The 20,990-nt window shown below is 50.2% G+C and overlaps 8 protein-coding genes across 8 annotated transcripts; 4 read left to right on the top strand and 4 right to left on the bottom strand.

Moving 5' to 3' along the window:
• Positions 1 to 1,551: 1,551 nt before the first annotated feature.
• K441DRAFT_574834 (P-loop containing nucleoside triphosphate hydrolase protein) lies at positions 1,552 to 2,547 on the top strand (the record flags this gene model as incomplete). Its single annotated transcript, XM_067644119.1, has 2 exons — positions 1,552 to 1,752; positions 1,870 to 2,547. The coding sequence occupies 2 exons, from the start codon at positions 1,552 to 1,554 to the stop codon at positions 2,545 to 2,547; spliced, it is 879 nt and encodes a 292-aa protein (XP_067500927.1).
• Positions 2,548 to 3,005: 458 nt separating this feature from the next.
• On the top strand, positions 3,006 to 4,903 carry K441DRAFT_688909 (cystathionine beta-synthase; the record flags this gene model as incomplete). The annotated part of the gene is made up of 4 exons (XM_067652245.1): positions 3,006 to 3,265; positions 3,324 to 3,358; positions 3,452 to 4,128; positions 4,301 to 4,903. 4 exons carry the CDS (start codon positions 3,006 to 3,008, stop codon positions 4,901 to 4,903), a joined length of 1,575 nt encoding a protein of 524 aa, XP_067500928.1.
• A 510-nt stretch (positions 4,904 to 5,413) lies between these two features.
• On the bottom strand, positions 5,414 to 8,236 carry K441DRAFT_664698 (N-acetylglutamate synthase). Its single transcript, XM_067649392.1, has 2 exons — positions 8,086 to 8,236; positions 5,414 to 8,024 (listed from the first exon to the last, which is right to left on the bottom strand). The coding sequence occupies exons 1-2, from the start codon at positions 8,137 to 8,139 to the stop codon at positions 5,871 to 5,873; spliced, it is 2,208 nt and encodes a 735-aa protein (XP_067500929.1). The 5' UTR covers positions 8,140 to 8,236; the 3' UTR covers positions 5,414 to 5,870.
• A 243-nt stretch (positions 8,237 to 8,479) lies between these two features.
• Positions 8,480 to 9,515, top strand: K441DRAFT_574690 (uncharacterized protein; the record flags this gene model as incomplete). Its single annotated transcript, XM_067644109.1, has 3 exons — positions 8,480 to 8,524; positions 8,574 to 8,904; positions 8,965 to 9,515. 3 exons carry the CDS (start codon positions 8,480 to 8,482, stop codon positions 9,513 to 9,515), a joined length of 927 nt encoding a protein of 308 aa, XP_067500930.1.
• A 518-nt stretch (positions 9,516 to 10,033) lies between these two features.
• K441DRAFT_574649 (glycoside hydrolase family 47 protein) lies at positions 10,034 to 11,758 on the bottom strand (the record flags this gene model as incomplete). Its single annotated transcript, XM_067644107.1, has 1 exon — positions 10,034 to 11,758. One exon carries the CDS (start codon positions 11,756 to 11,758, stop codon positions 10,034 to 10,036), a length of 1,725 nt encoding a protein of 574 aa, XP_067500931.1.
• Positions 11,759 to 12,210: 452 nt separating this feature from the next.
• K441DRAFT_574921 (uncharacterized protein) lies at positions 12,211 to 12,414 on the top strand (the record flags this gene model as incomplete). The annotated part of the gene is made up of 1 exon (XM_067644128.1): positions 12,211 to 12,414. A coding segment is annotated over one exon (204 nt), but the record flags the coding sequence as incomplete, so codon positions are not given.
• A 1,022-nt stretch (positions 12,415 to 13,436) lies between these two features.
• On the bottom strand, positions 13,437 to 14,574 carry K441DRAFT_698480 (uncharacterized protein; the record flags this gene model as incomplete). The annotated part of the gene is made up of 3 exons (XM_067653067.1): positions 13,437 to 14,312; positions 14,369 to 14,478; positions 14,559 to 14,574. 3 exons carry the CDS (start codon positions 14,572 to 14,574, stop codon positions 13,437 to 13,439), a joined length of 1,002 nt encoding a protein of 333 aa, XP_067500933.1.
• A 4,685-nt stretch (positions 14,575 to 19,259) lies between these two features.
• K441DRAFT_574756 (uncharacterized protein) lies at positions 19,260 to 19,781 on the bottom strand (the record flags this gene model as incomplete). The annotated part of the gene is made up of 2 exons (XM_067644114.1): positions 19,260 to 19,333; positions 19,391 to 19,781. 2 exons carry the CDS (start codon positions 19,779 to 19,781, stop codon positions 19,260 to 19,262), a joined length of 465 nt encoding a protein of 154 aa, XP_067500934.1.
• Between the last annotated feature and the right edge of the window lie 1,209 nt (positions 19,782 to 20,990).

Consider the following 20,990-nt stretch of genomic DNA (forward strand, 5'->3'; position numbering starts at 1 on the left):
GCATACTTAACTTCATCAGAAAGCCTTTCGTTGCTCTCTTTTCGTCGTACGGCGGCATCGCATTACAATCATGAGTATCTTAACTACGCCATCTCCGTATCTCAGTCGGTCAAGTTTCAGCGCCGTCGCTTCGACAGCACTTTTGCAATGAACAACATCCTCACGGCTTAAAATCTAGCACCTACGCCTTCAAGCATCAAAGGCGTTTAGGCCCAAAACACACAAGAAGAACAGGCGTTTAGAACACCAAAATCTGGGGCATAGTTGAGTTGGGGCCGATCGCATCAGATTGTCAAGTATCTCGAAACAATCAAGCCAATTCTGGTGTCTGTCGCATTGCGGAACGCTACGTCTATGATGGACTATATATTCTATCGCTACAGACGACTTTAGGGTCTGACGATCCTGCATTTCGCCCCATTTCAAATGTTTTTCGCTTCTTCTTCCTCTTCTTCAGCATTGCGCCTCTGTCCTCTTACATGAGTATCACTATTTTATTTCCTGGCGCTCGCTACGCGACGGCCGTAATAAACGTGCATGGACGCTGCATCCGCCCCCCTGCAGTTCTTCTTCAAACAGCACATCATTTCTTCTCTTGATATTTCGGCTAAGCTCGCATCGGAAGGTTTCGGAATCTATTCCAGAAAACGGTATGAGAGCGCCTTTTTTTTTTCTCTCTCGACATGGGTTATGGGTATGGGTATGTTATGGGCTATGGTTAGGTGCAGACAGTGGCATGGAGCATATTGGTAAAGGTTTTTGACTTTAGGTTATGCGATTCTATGCTCCTAACCGCATATCGTGATATTAGTCGCGGTCAAGCACACGATGGATTATGGGTTACGGTTGTAAACGCTCATGGGTCAAGGATCACGGGTCATTTGTCATGGATTATGGAGTATGGGGTAGGAAAAATTGGAGTGTGTGTTGGGCCAAGGGTTGCATTTGCAAATGGAGAACTATGGTTGGGTTAGAATGAAGGAGGAAGGGTGACGAGCTGAGATCTAATGAAGGTGGCTATGTGTTTGTATGATTATGAATTCCCCTTTAGAAAAAAAATCGTGAAATTGTTCAGTCGGCTGCCTAAGGCGGCCGTTTAGTCTACTTGTGTTCAAATCCTGTTGTGCCACGATGGAAGTCGCGTATGATTTCAAGAGACAGCGGGAGGCTAGACGATATTCTATTTATAAAAAGCAGATGATAAGGGAAATTGAAGCAAGTGGAATCAGTTTAACAGTTTGAATTACGAGATTTGGTCGAGGTTGATGGCCTGGTTAGTGATGTTATCAGCGTGGAGGTACAACGAAGCTCCCGCCAAAAACGTTAGTGCCCGTTCGCGGGTCGATCTCCGCCTCGCNTCGCTGCCAGGCCACACTGCTACGCATGAATCGTAAGTAAGCCAAAAAGCCTTCTGTAAACTTCGACACAACACCTGACACCTGTCGTCAAATCTATCACCGATCTATCTCCGCCATCAAATCTCCTCTCCGCTCACCACTCTCACCTCCTCTTCCGCCCTCTCCGCTCAACCTCCCACTCACTCACACCGCCATGGTCTGGCACGATGCTGACAGCTGGCTTACGCTCGCCTTTGGCCCGCACCTCTCCACGATTGTAGTCACCCTCGTCATCGCGCTTATCCTCCCGGTTCTGCTACACCAGTTTATCTACAGGAGACAGACTCCGGCCAGCCTGCCCACTTTCTTACTTGTTGGACCGAGCGGCGCGGGGAAAACAGCATTTCTTACCTTCGTATGCGCTCCCAGCCTTTCCCGTCTTCCCAAGCTCTGCGTCGATTCTGCAGCCGGCTGTTTCCAGTCATGTTACCCGCCCCGACCGCTAGCTAACACCCATTCTTAACGCACACAGCTCGAGCGCGGCAAGCCCAGCGCAACACACCTTTCGCAGACGCCCCTTTCAGCCTCGTGCACGCTACCCGAATCCAGCACCGCCGCATCCTCGAAGTACCGCTCCGAGGGCGACCCGTCGCATGCGCGGTCGCGGCGGTTCCTGCTGGTCGACACGCCGGGCCACGGCAAGCTGCGGCACTTCGTGACGGCGCAGCTCGCCAAACCGGACACCTTGCGCGGGATCATCTTCCTGGTGGACGCGGCGGCCGTGGGCGAGGAGGCGGGGCTGGCTGAGGCGGCCGAGTACCTCCACGACGTGCTGCTGGCGCTGCAGAAGCGCTACACGGCCGCCAAGACGTCTAAGAGCCCGAGGGAAGTGCCGGTGCTCGTCGCTGCGAACAAGCTTGATCTGTTCACTGCGCTGCCGCCCGACCTCGTCAGGATCGCGCTGGAGAAGGCGATCACGGATGTGCGGCGGACAAAGGCGAAGGGGCTGAGGGACTCGGGCGTCGGGATGGGCGAGGAGGACGGCGTCGAGGACGAGCGGGATTGGCTTGGGGACGGGGGAGACGGCGCGTTCGACTTTGGGCAGATGGACGAGGTTAATGTGCATGTGCAGGTCAAAGGCGGGAACGTGATGGGGGCGGATGGAGCTGATGCGAGGGATTGGTGGGAGTGGGTTGCTGAGCAGCTGTGACAATGTACGGCTTCGACATCTTGCATTGCATTCCACTATATCATTGATTTATGAAGCGTTCCTGCATCAACTTCTGACAACGCCGCAATTGCTGCATACTGCGAGTTCTCCTTGCCTCCGCTGTACGGCGGATGGATGCAACGCAGGTGTACGCTCGACGTGTGGGATAAATTTGAGGTCGGCAGTTGTTTATACTGTCACTTCGGTGCTGCAAATACCGAGTTCATCTAGAGCAGCGACGCGTGCGGATTCCGCCCTGAGTATGTCGCGGGGCTAAAAGACGCGGCTATGATCGGCTCAGCCCAGAAGTTTGTCGCTCCACCAAACCATCACCACCTGTTCGTTCCGTGCCCCTCGAACCACCCTCGACGCTCCAATTCTTTCTTCGTACCCACCCACCATTATCCTCCATGCAGCGCCCAGTAGCAGTAGAGGCTCGAGAGTGCATATCCGCCGCCATGGCTTCCAAAACCCGTCACGCAATCCCTCCCGTCGTCATGGACACCGTTACGCAGCAGATCGGGAACACGCCGCTCGTTCGGCTGAACAAGATCCCGCAGAGCTTAGGCATCGAGGCGACGGTGTATGCTAAGTTGGAGATGTTTAATGCGGGAGGCAGCGTGAAGGACCGCATTGCGCTGAGGATGATTGAGGAGGCCGAGAAGAGCGGGAGGATAAAGCCTGGAGACACGCTGATCGAGCCGACGAGCGGGAACACGTGAGTTGCGATCTAGCCTCAAAATAAGACTACGTGCTAATTTTGGGTGGTGACACAGGGGAATTGGACTTGCGCTGGTTGCTGCCGTGAAAGGTGAGATTGACTCGCCACTAACGCCTTTTCTGCTTTCGTTGCAGTTTACTTGGGCCATTAGGAAGTGCGCAATTGGCTGACTTGAAGCTGCAGGATACAGAACTATCATAACCCTCCCCGAAAAGATGTCGCCCGAGAAAGTTGCCGTGCTGCGCGCCCTGAACGCCGAAATTATCCGCACGCCCACCCAAGCCGCGTACGACTCCCCCGAATCCCACATCGGCGTGGCACGTCGGCTGGAAAAGGAGATCCCGAATGCACATATTCTAGACCAGTATGGCAACCCGGACAATCCACTCGCGCACGAGCTCGGCACCGCGGAGGAAATTTGGACGCAGACGGAGGGGAAGATTACGGCGCTGGTGGCCGGCGCGGGCACAGGCGGGACTATTACGGGGATTGCGAAGGGATTGCGGAAACACAAGAAGGATATCAAGATTATTGCGGCGGATCCGCAGGGTTCGATTCTTGCGTTGCCGGAGTCGTTGAATCAGGAGCATGCGAATGAGGGGTATAAAGTGGAAGGCATTGGGTATGATTTTATTCCGGATGTGCTAGATCAGAAGGTGGTTGATGTGTGGTATAAAACTGACGATCGGGCTTCCTTCCAATATGCGAGAAGGTTGATTGCTGAAGAGGGGATTCTGTGTGGTGGGAGTAGTGGAAGTGCTATGGACGCTATGGTGAGAGCTGTGAAAGATTTAGGGTTAGGTAAGGATGATGTGGTTGTGGTTGTATTGCCGGACAGTATCAGGAGTTACTTGAGCAAGGTATGTATTCTCTGTTTCCCTATTCTAACCAATTCTATTCTATTCCTCACTTTCCTCTGGTCATTCAAACCCTTCTCCTATACCTTGACTCTGTCCCACTCAGACGCCTCTCACATCCTCTCCTTTTCCTTTATACCCAATCATCAATTACGCACGACCTAACGTCTCCAAGTTCGTCGACGACGACTGGCTCGCCGCCAACGACCTGCTCCCCCCAACCCCCCCATCCAGGCCCTCCTCCCCCACCTCCAAGCATGACCCCTTCCACGGCGCCACCATCCGCACCCTACGCCTCAAGCCCGTCACCACGATCCCCGCCTCTTCCCCCTGCGCCGACGCCATCGAAACCATGCGCGACAAAGGCTTCGACCAACTCCCCGTCTCCTCCCCTCAGGGTGCGCGCCTCGTCGGCCTCGTCACTCTCGGCAACCTGCTGAGCTACATCTCGGCCGGCCGCGCCGGCCCGCAGTCGCCCGTCTCGGACGTCATGTTCGACTTCCGCAAGCTCAGCGAGGTGGTGACGGAGCCGACGGACGTGCGGGTCGGCGCCGCGCCGCAGCGGCAGAAGGAAGGCGGGAGACGGCGTGGCTTTGTCGAGATCACGCGCGACACGCCGCTGAGCGCGCTGAGCCGGTTTTTTGAGTGGAATAGCGCGGCTGTCGTGACGGAGCGGGTGGATGGGGGTGCGATGAAGGCTGTTGCGGTTGTTACGAAGGTGGATTTGCTGGGATGGCTTGTTCGGCATGGGAAGGGTGGGAATAGGGACGGGGCGTAGATTGTGGGTGGGGATTTCAGAGTGTGCTTGGGTTTAGATTGAAGAGTTCTGTGTAATGGCATTCTGTAGGAGTTCGGCGGCGTGGCGTTCGCAGTGGGAAAAGATCTGGAACCTAGGTTTCAATACTGGGAGAAGTAGGTCTGGTAGACTCAACTGCTGAGAATTTAGATGAGTTATATTGGGTTTCTCTGAATCGTTTTTCTCTGCCCAGCGGGTTTGGTTCTCAGGTAATGATGGCATTTCCTCGGGCATGGCTTTCTTGGTACGTCATTCTTTGATAGATATAATTCTTCCTATAATAATCTCCCTCTCTCTCAAAGGCGTGGTCTTAGGGTATATCTTTTTCTGGATTAGTCGTTCTCTTAAAGGTTATTCCTAAATAAAATCCTAAACATCCACATCTGCTCTTACGAAAGTTAGACCCACCCTCTCACACCGCACCGCGCGGCACAACGCCACTTCCAAGTTTTAACCTCTCATGTAGTCAATCTAGCCATAAACATCGTCTCGATATTTCTACGGCAGGCGAAGACGACCGGGTAGCTCCACCTTCGTTTTTCAGGGGCTGAGCACAATCTCGATGACTGGAATATGCACCATCTTATGGATTTATAAAGGCATTCGCGCGAGAGGTCATTCTTTAGTTTTTGCTACTGCATGTGGGTCCGGGATGAGTAATGTGAAATTAGATATATGGAGGAACCATACACTTTTCTCGAACACCTGAAGCTATGCGCGAGGGTATCAGTAAGATACTAGAAATTCAGTGACGCCAAGATATTGTTAAGATTCCGCCACTATATCTTGCCCACCCTAGAAGCATACTTTTAGCTTATCAAATCAAATACAGAAGAGAAGTAAGGTATATACAAGCACCATCAAACCACATCATCCTCACGAACTTTTAGAAAAACGCCAATCCACCCAAAAATCCACTTAAAAACAAATTCACTCAAACACCCATCCCCTAATCTGGCCTCTTTCCATCCGCCCAACTCGGCGCAACCCCCTTACAAACCCCAACATACGCATCCCACCTCCCCCCCCCCCCCCCCCCCCCCCCAACCCCCCCCCCAAACCCCCCCCCCACGCCCTCGGTCGTCCAGAACATGGTCCACTGGTCGCCCGGCAGCTTCCACATGCCCGCCGCACGCTCAAAGTACCACTTATTGACGGGATTATTAGAGCGCGAGCGCCAGACGACGCCGTTAGGGAAGCAGGTGCGCACGAGGGCGTTAAAGACGACGTCCGCGACGCCGCCGGAGCCCTGAGAGCGAGTGCGGACGGCGAACTTGTCGAGATAGGGCACCGGGGCCGAGGGCGACGAGGGGGACGAGTCGGGCGGCTCCTCCCACGTGCAGATCGCCCCGCCCTCGTACTCGCCCGCGATGATGACGCCGGCGACGCGCCCGCGGATGCGCGACAGGTAGTGCGGCGCGTCGAGCTTGCGCTGGAACGAGTCCTCGATCAGGTCGAGCAGGCGTGGGACGTCGATGCGCGGGTCGTTTTGCAGCTCGATGCTGGGCGCGGCCGCGCTCGGCGGCACCCAGGGGTGTGTGCGCGGGTCCGGGATGATGGTCACCGGGATGCCCTTTTTGAGGAAGGTTGGGCGGTTCGGCGTGGTGTCGGTTTCGGGGGCGTGGAGGCGCGAGTGTGGCAGCGAGGACGAGATCATGGGTTTGTCAGTGAGAAGGTTGTGGATGAGCGGGTTTTTCTGGCGGCGCGTGCGCACGCTGGTGGTGGGGGAGGCGGGGGAGGGCGGCTGCGAGGAGATGGCGGCGGAGAGGGGGGTGATTATTAAAGCGGAGGAGGAGGGTGGGAGAAGTTTGAGGGTGCGTTGGACGGTGTCGAGGTTTTTGATGTGACGGCTGGGCTTAGGTTTTGGAGCTATCTGGTTTCGGATGGATGGATTGAGAGGTTTAATATCTTGTTCCATGATTTTGGAGAAAGGATTGCTGTTTCCTAGGATTGAGTATTTATCCTCCTGTTTTGGTAGAGTGGGAGTCGAATATTGGAGTAATTCCTTCCTAACATATTTATACTCTTGCTCCAAATTGATGAACACATGTGCCTTATCCGGTCTTTCATCCGAAGGTATACCACCCAGAGGATCCAAAATAATGATACGGTCTAGAATAGGTTTTTCCTGAACAGATTCTGCCTTCTCAATAGGAATTTCAACCATCTTCTCTAGGCTATCTTCTTGGATCTTTTGAGCCGTGATTCCGGCAAACTCTCTCGTTAAAGCCAGAATTAGATCATCAGGTGGTACTCTCATTTTGGTTTGTAAATCCGTTGTATGTGCTATCGGAGGAATTACTGGAATAATGCCAGCCTCAAGTAGTGGTAATAATAAATTCTTATTCTTAACTTCCACACCACCGCGGACATAAACAGTGGTGGGGATCTCATTCTTGATCTCTGAATACCCAAAAGCATTCTCAATGCGAACAGCACCGGGTGTGTTGTGTTCGTTCAACGCGGCCACAATCCGATCTGCTTGTTTAAACACATATCGTTCCCAGCTCTGCGTAAACTCCTCCGGCACTTCAGGCACTTCAGCCTCATCGCAGTCGACGACCAAAGCAATATTCAGCCCCAGACGGACCAGCTGACTCAGAGTTAGAGCAATCCCTTGGAGAGTATCCTCATCCAGAATCTGTGGCTGCCGCAGCTTCACCAGAGCAATATGCACGGTTTCAGCATTTTCAGGGACGAATTGGTCCGGCAGGGGTTGCTGGGTGAAGACCGGGCTCTCCTCAATCGCCTTTGTTGGAGGGTATAGATTCCCTAGATTAACACCGGTCTTGCTCAGCCGCCAATTGTTGTAGTTGGCCTGTCCCACCAGCTCGCTGACGGCCAATTCGATCTTGGGTATGACGGCCGGATTCGACTTCTGAGAGAGAGAGTAGTGTTGGATGTAAGACTTAGCATCGCGTTTGATGGGCGAGCCTTTTAGGAAATTGAGCAGGAACTCGCGGTCAGCGAATCGCTCTTTGGCACTCGGTTTGGCCTTTGGGGGCAGATCGTCGCCATCCTGCTTCACGGCGATAGTAGTAGAAAGACGCGAGCACCGAAGGCCACAGAGGTGCTGAGTAAAGCTATCTGGTCTAGAAGAGGGCTTGGTGGAGCAATTGGTTAGTCGGGAAATAGGGAGAGGTTGAGTCAAAGGGAATGCGCACAGATGCTGACGTCGTCCCTAAGCCTCTCGGCCGGGCTTTTCGGCATATGTTCATGCTTCATAATAAGCTCCAGTAAGCAGTCTTTCCAATTGCCTTGTTGGTGGTACAGATGGAGGAGGTTTAAGGGCAGCTGGCTGGTTATATTGGCGGGGGCGAGCGTTGCACAAATTGCATCAGACAATCAGGTGGGACACAGAAATTTGCCTATCGATAAGGAATAAGCGATTTCGGCTGACAGCCATAATCATGCGTCATCCGCCGCAGGGGGAGGCTTTTATTCCGCGCGGAAGCATTTGCCATGTATTATGTATTTAAAAGACCGGTATAAAGTGAGGATATTCCAAGCATTTCGAAGCCAATTCAATTCAACAGCAGAATAATCAAATCTTTCAGTATGGCACCTCAACTTGCGTGGATTGGCCTCGGCAATATGGGCAGGGTAAACATACCAAGCCTTCAGCCCCTCCCGCTCCGCTAATTGAGCTCAGGGCATGTGTAAGAACTTGGTCGAGAAAGGGAAGCTTGACAAGGCTCTGATTATCTACAACCGAACAAAGAAACGCGCCGATGATCTCGCAGAAAAACTCGGCGCTGGAAACACCAAAGTCGCCGGAACTGTTGATGAAGTTGTTGCTGGTTCAGATATTATCTTCACATGTCTAGGAGATGATAAGGCCGTCAATGCGACTATAGATACAGCACTCCAGCAGGATGTGAAGGGGAAATTGTTTGTAGATTGCTCGACCGTGCATCCCGAGACTTCCAATGCTCTTGCTAAAAGAATTGGCAAGAAAGGGGCCGAATTCGTAGCGATGCCTGGTGAGTATCTTTTTCCAACTCTTCCAATTCATCCCCAAATAACCAATTGACAATCCCAAGTCTTTGGCGCCCCTGCTATGGCAGATGCTGGCTCTCTAATCTGCGTCCTCGCCGGTCCATCATCTTCAATCGCCAAAGTTAAACCCTACACAACGGGCGTCGTTGGTCGCGCCGATATCGACTATGCAGACCAAGAACCTGGCAAAGCCACACTCCTCAAAGTCATCGGCAATACTTTTATAATAAACATGGTCGAATCCCTCGCGGAAGGCCTTACACTTGCTGAAATATCTGGCCTGGGCACTGATAACCTGCACAAGTGGATCGAAGTCATGTTTCCTGGGCCGTATGCCGCTTATTCGGATCGGATGCTGGCTGGTGATTACTACAAGCGAGAAGAGCCGTTGTTTGCTGTTGACTTGGCGAGGAAGGATGCTGGTCATGCCCTGGATATAGCGAAGAAGGCTGGCAACGCGAAGATGGGGGCGTTAGAGGCTGCTGATAGCCATCTTGTGGCTGTGAAAGAGCATCTAGGTGCGAAAGGAGACCTGCCGAGCATCTATGGTGCGGTGAGACAAGAGAACGGGCTGAAGTTTGAGAACGGGGACTAGGATCGAGCAAGATTTGGTGGAATTATGAGGTAGGATAGCTGGGGATAATTACATACTTGACGTTTTGATTGGCCACCTTAAAGTTTCGATTGTCGAATGTCTTCGATCATAGCAGATTAGGGAAATCCCTTCTTAATCAAATGGCGGAGCTCTCAAATGTGGTGAGCACTGTCATGTCGTGGAACAATTATGGGCGACTGTACAAGGCCTACCAAGATTTGAAGATCCTTTTTGAAGGATGATATCTTAAGACCACTCCAGTGCCCATGCATACCACTTGCAGCGTGATGGAACTGCAGAACCGCCTATGAAATGTTGCCAAAGTCCTGCGAGGCTGGCGGAAAGATGAATAAACATGCATATACAGAATTCTTCTCATATAACTCAATAAAAAAAATGAGTACACCTAAATGCAAAACGCCAGCTCCCAAGTCATGGCAGGGCCGGGTATCGTACTCCTCATACGCCTCCCACCATGCCATCCTTTCCTCCCCTACGCCACCACCTCTCCAACGGCATCACCTAATCATCCTAAACGGATGTCCCTCAGTGCTATAGACCCAGCGATCCAAACTCCCCACCTCCTTATCCGCAAAAATCAGCCACAAATACTTTAGGGTCTCCGCGCCCCAGAAGCTCTCGCTCTCGTCAATCCACCAACCCTCACCCTCATTCTGCGCCAACGCCTCTTCCTCCAGATCTACGCTACGCGGCTTCCGCATCACGTCGCGCAGCCCGGCATACCCGTACGGCGTCTTGCAGTGCGTCTCGAACGCAACGAACGCATCCCATGCCCAGTCTCTATACCGCTGTTCGCCGGTGATGCGGTACGCGTAGAAGAGACTCTCGACGTACTCGGGCCGGAGACGGTATTTCGCGTCAGCGACCCAGAAGCCGTGCTCCTTGAGCTCGTCTTCCTGTCTAGCAGTAGAGGGCTGAAACGTAGCATTGTCGTACCCGAATTTGGGGATCCAGGACCAAATACCTGGGCCAATATGCGTTGGTGTGGAGGCATAGGTGTGGTGGCATGCTTCGAGTAGCGCTTTTCCCAGAGAAATGAAGTCGGGGCGGTCGAAGTAGCGGCCGCCGAGCATAATATTGCCCGCTGCGAAGCAGGCGAGATGGGATTGTTCGTTTATGAACCAGTTGTCGTTTTGCTTGCCTATGAATAGGTGCTGGGTATCATGTTTTGGAGATGGTGCGGAGCGCGACGCGATGCGATAGCGGAGCGAGTCCGCGGCTGCCAGCCACTTATTTTTGTACGTTTGCGTATAACGGTCTTTCGGAGCTAGGAGCGCTATTTTGAGCAGGTACTCGTAGTAGGAATCGTGGCCCGCATCCCAGTGACGCTGCCGACCAACAGGTTCGCCGGTGACGATATCGAATGGGGCGTCCACCATACCGGGCCAGGATGTGATATAGGAGCTCCAGACAAGTGGAGCCCAAGCGCGTGTCGCATTGCTAAGGTATACCTGATTGTTTGTAAGGCGACTGAGAACACGGTTTTCTAGGATGTTTGATCCGGCACGTGCAGGCCCTATGGAGGGATTTTTGTAGCGTGGCTTCAAGGGATCAAGTTTGTAGACTAAGGGCGGATCTGGCACTCCAAGGTCTGTAGTAAAATTTACGCGTGGCCAGATCATACCTGTTGGACTGTCGAAGCAGGGGGCCAGCTTGTTGGCAAGGGTAACGGCTTGAGCAAGGATTGCATCGCGCTTGGTGCTGTTGATAGCTGAGGATGGGACAATACCAGCATCAAGAAGATCCGTTAGGGAAACCAGAGCGCCTAAATATCGAATTGTTGTTTCGAAAGGATCCACAAGACCATGTGCGATATTAAAATCAATCGAGTCTATGATATGATCCACTTCGAGCGCCAGCTCGTCCCACAGACCCATCAATGCGAGAGTTGTTGTAGTGTCGACAATGAACGCACCCCAGCCGTTTCTGCTTGTCTTGTTACCCCCAGAGACTGGTTTTATACCATCATATCCCCATGCATACTCCCTGTATTTCCAAAATGTATACCTCATGGCGTTTGCCACCTGGTCCGCCTTGGCTTCGTCCGCCGCTCCGCTATTGTTCTTCCATCCCTCAAACTGTATGTGTGCACCAAATGGAGGATTTTTGCGAATACGGGGTCCAATGGGAGAGAATCCTCCTAGGATAAGGTAGAATGAGATGACGAGGAAGGCAGCTAGGAGCTTGAAGGTCGAGGTGGGGTTGCGGAGAAAATTAGGCATTCTTAGGTCGAAAGTTCAGCCGTGTATGATTGTGTTGAACGGCCTCTCGCTCTCTTTAACAATGGCGAGCACATGGGAACGTATTGTGTCGAATGCTTGCTGTCCCTGTGATGAACTACATCCGCATCGATGGAGTCAGCCGCGAATGGGAGGACATGAGAACGAGAAGCCAAGTTCTACCGTGACTTCACTGAAGCTCCCAATGTTATTTTGTAATGACAAGATATGAGGATTGTGGGAGAGCTCATGTCATCGTGGGAAAGGACATAAGAATGCAGTGGTAAATGCCACATATGTCATGGGAGCTCCAAGCTTCAAGCGAGCTTTTCTCGACGACCGAAATTACCTTCGACCCCCTTTTATCTGTAAGACAAGAGTCAGCATGTCTATTTGGCAGTAGGCTTTTGTAATCAAAGTTTTAGACATATTCTGATTACAATCATTCTAGGAAATACCGCTCCCTTGCGCCACGAACCCGGGTATTGATTGGCGTAGGCATTATGGGTTACGCTGGCCTTGGACTTCTATTATCCGACACTGCAGAGGAGAAATTTGGGTTGGTACCAACGGAGAAAGATAAGGAGGAGCTTGATAGGATCATTCCAAAGATTAAACTTGTGGATCGGGATGACACCTTGACAAAGGGTGATTCATGAGGGAGGTAGATGGATGAGATATGACCAAGCGGGCTGCAGTTTGGGAAGATCAAGAGCTTATGAATGGCTTCGCACTATCCTAAGCATATTTTGCCGGTTGTTTTAATGGAGATGCGAAGGAGAGCATAGGAACCCCTGCGAAGCTTGACAAACCATTCGAAGTACGTTTGGACAGCTATCTAGATCAGGCCTCAGGCCACAATCCGTGACGCCGCACTCGATCGATTTACCTCATTCAAAGGTAACGCGGAAAGAATTAATGATGTTTCCGGGAAGCAATGCATACAATTTTTAAACTGCCAACAAGCATTGTTCTAGAAAAATTCGATACAAACTTTTACCAGGGAGACGTTAGGCCGGAAAGAAAAGAAACATCATCCGTGGTATGACATACTCTTTCCTATGTACAATTAAATGCGAAAATGGAATCTCGGGTGAATCGTCACTAGCTCGGCTGAACCAAAAGCACACTCTGTTTAGGCTGTCACCCTAGCATCATAGAATATGTGGGTGGTGCTGGACATATTGGTGCCGGAGCTGCATCTTCAACATGGTCAAAAACCTGCGGTCGCATTTAATCCTTCGAAATACGTCTACTATATCAATAGCCCAGGGGTTTATCCGTGGTACCCTTCAAGCTTGTCAGCGTCAGGGGAGGTTAATTAAGACTGTCTTGCATACGTTCATAAAGCGACTTAAGAGTTTTAATAGAGCTATAGCTTCCTCTAACTTCTATCCCTTAAGACCCGAATTCCTAGGAACTAGAATAGTTTACCTAGCGTTGAGGTTTTATTTGAGGTCTATAAGAGCGAAGAAGAAATAAATGTTTGTTTGAGACAAGACCCAATGCTTTTGATACGAGTAATCATTCCCGGCACCGTCACAAATGTATCATTAATCATGCATGGATAGATTTTCAAGCCCAGCTCTGGATCGAAATGAGACTTAGATTACTCTACGGAGAACTTCAAGAAATACCGTTCCTCTGAAATTGATGTCTCCTACTCTATGCCCTTATGAATTTATCTCTTCTTGGTTCTGCCTTGACCTTGACCATTGAAGGTTGTGGCCAGGGGATTATCTCCAGCGAGTCCGAGATATTTGATATTCTCTAGTCTCCAAGGGACCAGATCCTTGATCGCTGGCTTCAATCCTTCATCAACAGCTCCTAGCCATATCATCAAAATCGTCCTCGTCAATATTGCCAGAGCCCTTACATTCATGACGTCTTCAGGATCATTCTTGAATGGGACTTTAAACAAGGTGATGAATTCTCCCTCCGGTCTTAAATCAAGGGATTTGATTTTCGATTTCAATGCCTCATCATGAGATTTAGATGACGGCAACAGCACCCGCCGTCTTCTGGATCTTAAGCCACCAGGATACATGCTAGCTGATCCGGCGTGGGGGGCTGTGTCCTTGATAGACGCTTTCTTTCTATTTGGTTTGAAGCACCGTGCAAACACTCCACCGTCAGATGTATCTAACCATAGTAGAGATCTCAGTCGAGCAATGGTTGGGGGTTGTGACGATATAAGGACTAATTTAACATTCGTTGGGACACCTTCCGTAATACGGGAAAGCCACTCGTCTGCTGGCCGGCTGGAAATTATATTCTTCCAGTTTGCGGACATTGGAAAGGTCATCAATCCTTCCCAGATCTTCAACAAGCGTGCGTAGAAGATGACTTTCTCTTCCAACATAGCAGTCGAGAGGCGGTCATCTTGGCCTCTCAGCTTGAGTTTGTCAATGTTGAGTTGCGGCTTTGGATATTGGAGGCTTGGAGGAAGGTGAAGCGAATGTATTGTGGAGTCTCGAATTCTGGGATCGGGATAATGACAAGCGGAGGAGTTAAATCGTTTACATTCAAGGGAGCTATCCTGGGTATATGGCTGCTTCTTATCCAATTATTAGCATATCTTGAAACGAGAATAGGATAGGGATGTTGACACACTCTTTGCTTGTCCTCTGCTCCGCCGAACGTTCTCGTTTTAATGGGTCTCCAGCCCTTCTTCACACTGCCGACAGCTCTAACAAGATGCCACGCCTGGTCATAGCACAGGCCTTTAATGATGATGAAGCTTAGCAAAGCGAGAAAAATGGCGATACAGGCATAAAGCTGCAAGCTTAGTTGACAGTCTCACAGTGCACACGAGACATCATCCTGAATGCCTAAAACGCCTTTATATTGTTCCTCCATGAGTGCGATTCTCCCTATTCATGCAGTCCTTTGCTCGGCAAACTCAGAAGGGCTGGACAAGTTGAGGTGACCAAGGGGACGGGGTAGCACCAATGGTTGCGAACTTCGTTAGGTCATCACTTTCAATGCGAGCACTTCAGACCCTCGCAGGTGCTCGCCTTTCAGGTAGTGGTTTCGCGCGTGTTCAATCACTGTCATGTGTTCATGGGACTGGCTTCATACCGAAAAGCAGTCCTTTAGTATCAACTAGCAAGCCTTGGTAGTGGTCGTACGAAGATTGTTATCACGGTTTAGCGACATGTTTCTGGTTGATGCTTGAGTACGCGATAATGGTGGAAGAAATTCGAACATCAAAAACTACGGTGCCGCATTTTATGTATACAAGGCTCCTGTAGGTCCTCAATTCAGCCTTCATGCAGTCCCCTCGAAAATCTCAATGGGCCACCAGATAAAAGTATGACCAGAAAGGATGTACTAGTGGAAAGGATGTACTGGTAGAAAAGATGTACTAGTAGAGAGGATGAGTAAGTAATTTGACCAGAAAGAATTTTCCGTCCTCGGAACTAAGGCAAACATAATGACCGCCACCATTTTTGTTTCGCTTCATTAATGTGAGCAGATTAGCTCAAGATCTTCGAAGCCCACTGACCGTGTCAAGCTATGCCAAGAGGGAATTGCCATGGAAGTTTCCATATCAAGAAAAGAATGACAAAGCTATTCATAGCTTTGCCGTTAGATCTGCCAAGCAAATATGGGGGTGTCACGGAATGAGTACGAGTGACGATAATATGTAGCAAAGTAGATATTATTAAGCTACGCACATAAACTGCGTGGTAAAGTTAAGACGTTGCATAAAGAAAAGAAGTAAGAGGATAGGAAGAGAGGGTATATATATATCGCCGACCCGGTTGCTGGGTTAACGGGCGGGTAACGCATAGATCCTCCTGCTAACTCCTAGACCAATTAGAACAGCGCACTAATTTCAGCCCCCTGCGCACCCCTGTCACCTGACAAAATCTTCTGCGGAGCGTCTGAGAGCTTATGGGCGTCGCTTTGGTGCGAAATGAATGTTTTAAAAATTGAATTTTATGTATTTCTACGAGCTATATCCCAACCACAATAGTTATAATATATATGTTTAATGTAATAGATTCTTTAGGTAATTATATCTTTATAAATATATACTATAACCCTATATCTAGAATACTAAGGGGCGAGATACATCGTCGTAAAACGTAAGTTAGATTCTCAACGGAATCTTCACTAAAACTCAACTGACTGCCTATATCCAACTTTCCACACAATAGAGCTATAATATTGCCATAANGTAGAGGCNATANAGAAGACAAAGAGCTTTTAGCTCGTAGTATTTTAGAGATAATTAGACCTAGAGAAGTACGTAAGTTTTGGCAGTAAGGTAAAATCGTAATAAAACTAGACTAAAACTGACCGACTACCTATATCTAACTTCTCGTAGAATAGAGCTACGATATCGCTATAATATAGAGGCGATAGAGAACAAAAAGAGCTTTTAGCTCGTAGTATTTTAGAGATAATTAGACGTAGAGAAGTATATAAGGTATGGAGCTTCGAGCAGAGCTTCGAGCAGAGCCTCGTGCAGAGCTTCGAGAAAAGCCTCGTGCAGAGCTTCAAGAAAAGCCTCGTGCAGAGCTTTAAGCAGAGCCTCGTGCAGAGCTTTGAGCAGAGCCTTGTGCAGAGCTTCGAGCAGAGCAGTGAGGTAAGATTGCGACCGACGAGTTTTGCGATAGACGATTTTTACGACCGATGAAAATATAACTAACGAAAATACGACTAACTAATATAGCTACGACGTCGTTATTTATTGCAATAGATAGAGAAATTAAAGAGCTCCTACCTTATAGTATTTTTATAATAACTAGACGTTATAAAAGGGTTAAGATAGAGCGTTATAATGGAAGAGTTATCGCCTAATAAGAAACAATGATTTCGCATATAAAGGGCGCCNATAAGCTCTNAGACCCTTGGGGAGAAATTCCTCTTGGTGTGATTTAATTGGTCCAGGAGCTTGCAGGACTTGGCAGGAGTTAGTGCGCTTGTCTGACTGGCTCAGGAGTTCGCAGGTGTGGTGCTAAGGAGTAGCGCTGCGCCGTGGCGCAATTTCTCCCCGGGGGTCTGATTTATGAGATAAGCTTTCGCTACGTCCCGCAGCGTTGCCGCCACGTGCTCCCCGGTAAGGGCGATCTTCCTGTAAACGCCAAACAACATCTCGAACAACAAAACAATCGAGTCCTCACCCATCCTTCCCCTCTCCATTCTCCCTCCGCATGCCCAGTGTCTTGTCTGGCTGCGACTCGAGCAGCTTTTAGTGTCCGCAAACTTCTCCCCCGACGTTCAACCCTGCCGTCATCCGCGGATGGCTCGCCGACCAGTCAGCCTCGCCCCACTCGCCTCGTCTGTCCCGAAAACCCGCCGGTAGTCCAATCCATGGGCACCACAGCCCAAGCGACGTCAACCGCTCTAGCCTACGCACCGGAGCCCATTGTGCAAAGGTGAACCGATACTGGTCCTTATCAAGCTCAGTCTTTTTAAGCACCATCTTTACGATCTCCGCCTCCCACACTAATCTCGCCTATTCTTCGACCAGCCACAACGGTGGCGCTTCAACCTGAAAAGATTCCTGCTCTTCCTCAATCATTCTCAAGCGCTCGGAAAACCGCTTCTTGCAACGTTCCTCTCGCGTAGCCCAAGATACCAAACAGAAAGCAAGATGGTGAAAGCCCGAAACCGTCTCCTTGGGCGTTACCCGCCCGGCATGTCTCTCCTGCTGAATAATGCAGCGAATATCCTCATTCTCTCTGATCTTGGTTAACTGCAAAGAACGACCAGGCCACGCCCAGCCTCCTGTGTAGGGATCAAGCAAATTTCACATCTTCTCCAAAGGAACAAGTCCAGATCCGGCAAATGCGCCGTCAGGCCCCCTGGGCAGCTCATAATACGGATCGTCTATAAACACGCGCAGATATATGCGCTGGAGCCTTGGGAGAGCTTGTGCGGTGCGAGTGTTGAGGGGACGTAGCCACTGCATCCGCATTGTCTCAAGGCTGCCTCGGGCGTTGGCGGCCATTTGGGTGAGCCATTCCGGATGTGTAATGTCTTTATCAACGAGGTAATCCTCCAGGACATAGGCGTCATCGAAGATGAAGACAGTTGATTTACGCACTTTTTCGAGTGCTATTGACCATAGCGAACGATTGATTGGCCAAGAGGCGCCGGGCCACGGAATTCTGTTCTTCAGATTGCATCCATCTAAGGTATCCATGCCGGCGAGTTGCGAACTACTCGGGATAGGGTTTCTGTACGCATACTGATCGTTGGGGTCGGCTCCTTCCAAAGTCCGCTTGTACACATCTGATATCGAAGGTGGATATGAGCAAACACGACAGGCGTATCGGTTTCTGGGTTGTTTTCGCCCTGCCTTCAATCAATATACGTGCACCTCACAGAACCCAAACGCGTATTGTAGAATTTTGCTCAGCACTTCGAGCGGTAGTCGTTCCAAGGCGGCCTTTGGCGCAGGTTCCTGTCGCCTTTCATCTCGTGCCACAACATCAACCGAGGGAGTAGGCAAGGCCAAACCCCATGAGAAGCGTCGTTCGTGCTCTTGAGTCGACCGAACTGGCTTGGCTTGCAGAGCTAGCGTCGTTGATCTGCGCTGCTGTGCGCCTACGATGCCTTCACTACGGCCATCTGTGCCCAATCGCGCAATTTTGGAGGCGAGACCCTCTTCGTTCCCACGAGCGCGCGTTTCCCTCTCTTCTCGTGTGCGTTTGCTAGCCGCTGTATTCATCGTATTCTGTGCCACTGTTCAAGAGTATTGGTCCCTTTCACAATCGTTGATCGATAGGCAATCCGAGTATATGGATCAAGAAGGGACGGTTGGAGGAACGGTAGTCGCGAAGTGTGGCGGCAGTAGAGCGTGCTATGGAAAAATGTGAGCCCACACGATTCGACAATTCATTAGTTGCAATATCTGTCATTGAAGGGGATGTGAGCCACACCAGATGGCACGACAAATGCAGGTCGTCGGCCAAGCATGCACGATGGTCGACGTGCCAAGAACTTAGACCGAGCACATCCTATGTACGAGTGAAGTTTTAGGAAGAGAGATGACCTTAAGCAGTGGAGGATAGTGACACCTTTTATACCCTTGGTCTAGCTGGCCGCTAAAAGTCATGTGGAAATGTTGAGCAACTATCTAGTGTTGCATGACAGGTTTGTCCTAGTGTGTCATAAAACGTTCGCTGAGAGAGAATAGGAAGTGGAGCATCGATTCCTCAACCACAGAAGGTAGACCTTCACGTACGGCACTGATCCATCTCAGCGGCGATCCTTCTCTAGCAACGTGTGGCATGTTCAGGATCGAAGGCATTGAAGGCAACACAATTGCGACTTACAGAAAGTCAAAATATGACCCACCCATATGTGTCTGTAGCTATTATAAAAATTGAAAGCTAATGCTGTAGGGCATTTCCAACTTCCGGAAACGTCCATTTCATTCTCAGAAACCCAGGAAGGTGTTCACGGAGAGATTACCACGTCTTTTTAGGTATGAATGTGAATAGGATATCGACCTCGCTAAGCCAAGGTGCTTCGGAATTCCTCACTACTCAGCACCCATCTTGGTAGCAAAATATACAACTTCAATATTATTTCCATCCAAGTCAAGGACATACGCAGCTGTCTTTGATTAGAACAGAACCCACGTTCATGTACTGCCACGAAGCTCATACTTACCATAATACCCCTCCATCCAAGGCCGTACGCCGGGTTTGCCATTATCTTTTCCGCCAGCCTCGATCCTGGCGGCATGGAACTCATCCACAAGCCTCCGGTCTTTGACATAGAACGAAATATGCACTGGTGTCGGCTTCTCTGCGTGGCCGTTTCGGTCGCCTGGTGTATGCTGCCGGAGCCAGAGGTCGGGGATAGGGCTGGTAGAGTTTGATGAACCCAGACCGACTGAAGGAAATCGCACTTCTTTGTAAGAGAGGGGGGATAATGCAGTGAGGTAGAATTGGAGCGAGGCTTCAAGGTCCAGAGCATTCTGGATGGATCGTTGTTCCTGCAAGGTTTGGAAATACTTCAGATATTTGTGGGCATCTATCGCATTTCGAAATTGAAACATAGGTGCGATTCCGCCCGTTTAATACTTTCAGCCTGGACTAAGATAATTTATTAACCGAGCTCTGCTTTCTGCAAGCTCGGCGTTCTCGCATTTCTCGTATCGACCTAGAAAGGTGATGATCATCTTTGCGGTTCGTTAATGGATCGAAATGGTGTCAGCCCGCTACGTTCTACCGAAGAAAAATTATCAGAAGCCAGGGCTATATCCTTACACTAGCGAGGGATACTTAACCCGCAACACCTACATCATTATGAGGGTCAACTTTTTGAGATTGAATAAGAATGCGGAAGAAGCGGACAAGTGTGGCTGGCATTGGAGCCCACTGTCTTTGGCGCGCGTTGTGGGCTAACTTCGGCGTGGATAGTTTCTACGGTATGTCAACTGTTGTCGCAATCACCACTTCTCGACGTCGAGATGCGGGCCCACCTATGGTGCTCTCCAGCTTCATAGATGAATCTTCCCCGTTTGACGGTGGTTTCTTGGCTGCAGAACCGAGGAGTCGATTCATTCCCGAAGCGGCATATTATGAGGTTCCTGAAACGCGGAATCCGCCACTCGTGCGTAGAACGATCCGTCGTCTAGATCTATTAGCACGCACTAAAACCTTCCATTCCATGCATTATTTCTACTATTTCCACCGCCACAAGGGTGTGGCCGGAGCGGGTCGGCACCCTCCCTGCTAGCGCGCCCAAGTAGCGCTCCTATATTCCTACAGTGAAGATATTAATCTTGCGGAAAGTAACTTTAAAAGAGGTTTTAAAGCAAGCTTCTTATTTAACCTTAGCGCGAACATTATTTAGCAGAAGATTATAAAGTAGAAGACTCCTAAGTAGAGCATTTCTAAGCATCGCATTCCTACGCAGCGCATTTCCAAGCAGCGCATTTCCAAGCAGTATATTTCCAAGCAGTATATTTCCAAGCAGCACATTTCCAAAGCCAAAAGCGTACTCTATATGAAAAAGTATATAAAGCAAGCATGTAGTAATGGTGGTGGGTGGGGAAGCGGTATAGCAGAGGAGACTATTGAATGCTCCGTCGTAGCAGCTTAACCACGGCCTCGTGCCCCGCCGCCCACGATAGCGGCGTCTGACCGTAGTACCTGTCCTTCGACTCGACGTCGACCTTGCCCGTCTCGAGCAGCAGCTTGACCACGGCCTCGTGCCCTCCCCCCGCCGCCCACGATAGCGGCGTCAGACTGCCGTTCTTGTC

This window comes from Cenococcum geophilum, assembly GCF_001692895.1.
Source record: "Cenococcum geophilum 1.58 unplaced genomic scaffold K441scaffold_39, whole genome shotgun sequence".
Lineage (NCBI taxonomy): Eukaryota > Fungi > Ascomycota > Dothideomycetes > Gloniales > Gloniaceae > Cenococcum > Cenococcum geophilum.

Bases quoted from the DNA above. Each gene is read 5' to 3' on its own strand.
- K441DRAFT_664698 (XM_067649392.1), bottom strand. From the start codon at position 8,139: ATGAACATATGCCGAAAAGCCCGGCCGAGAGGCTTAGGGACGACGTCA. The intron at 8,025-8,085 runs GTGCGCATTCCC...TGCTCCACCAAG, and splicing joins TAGGGACGACGTCAGCATCT to CCCTCTTCTAGACCAGATAG.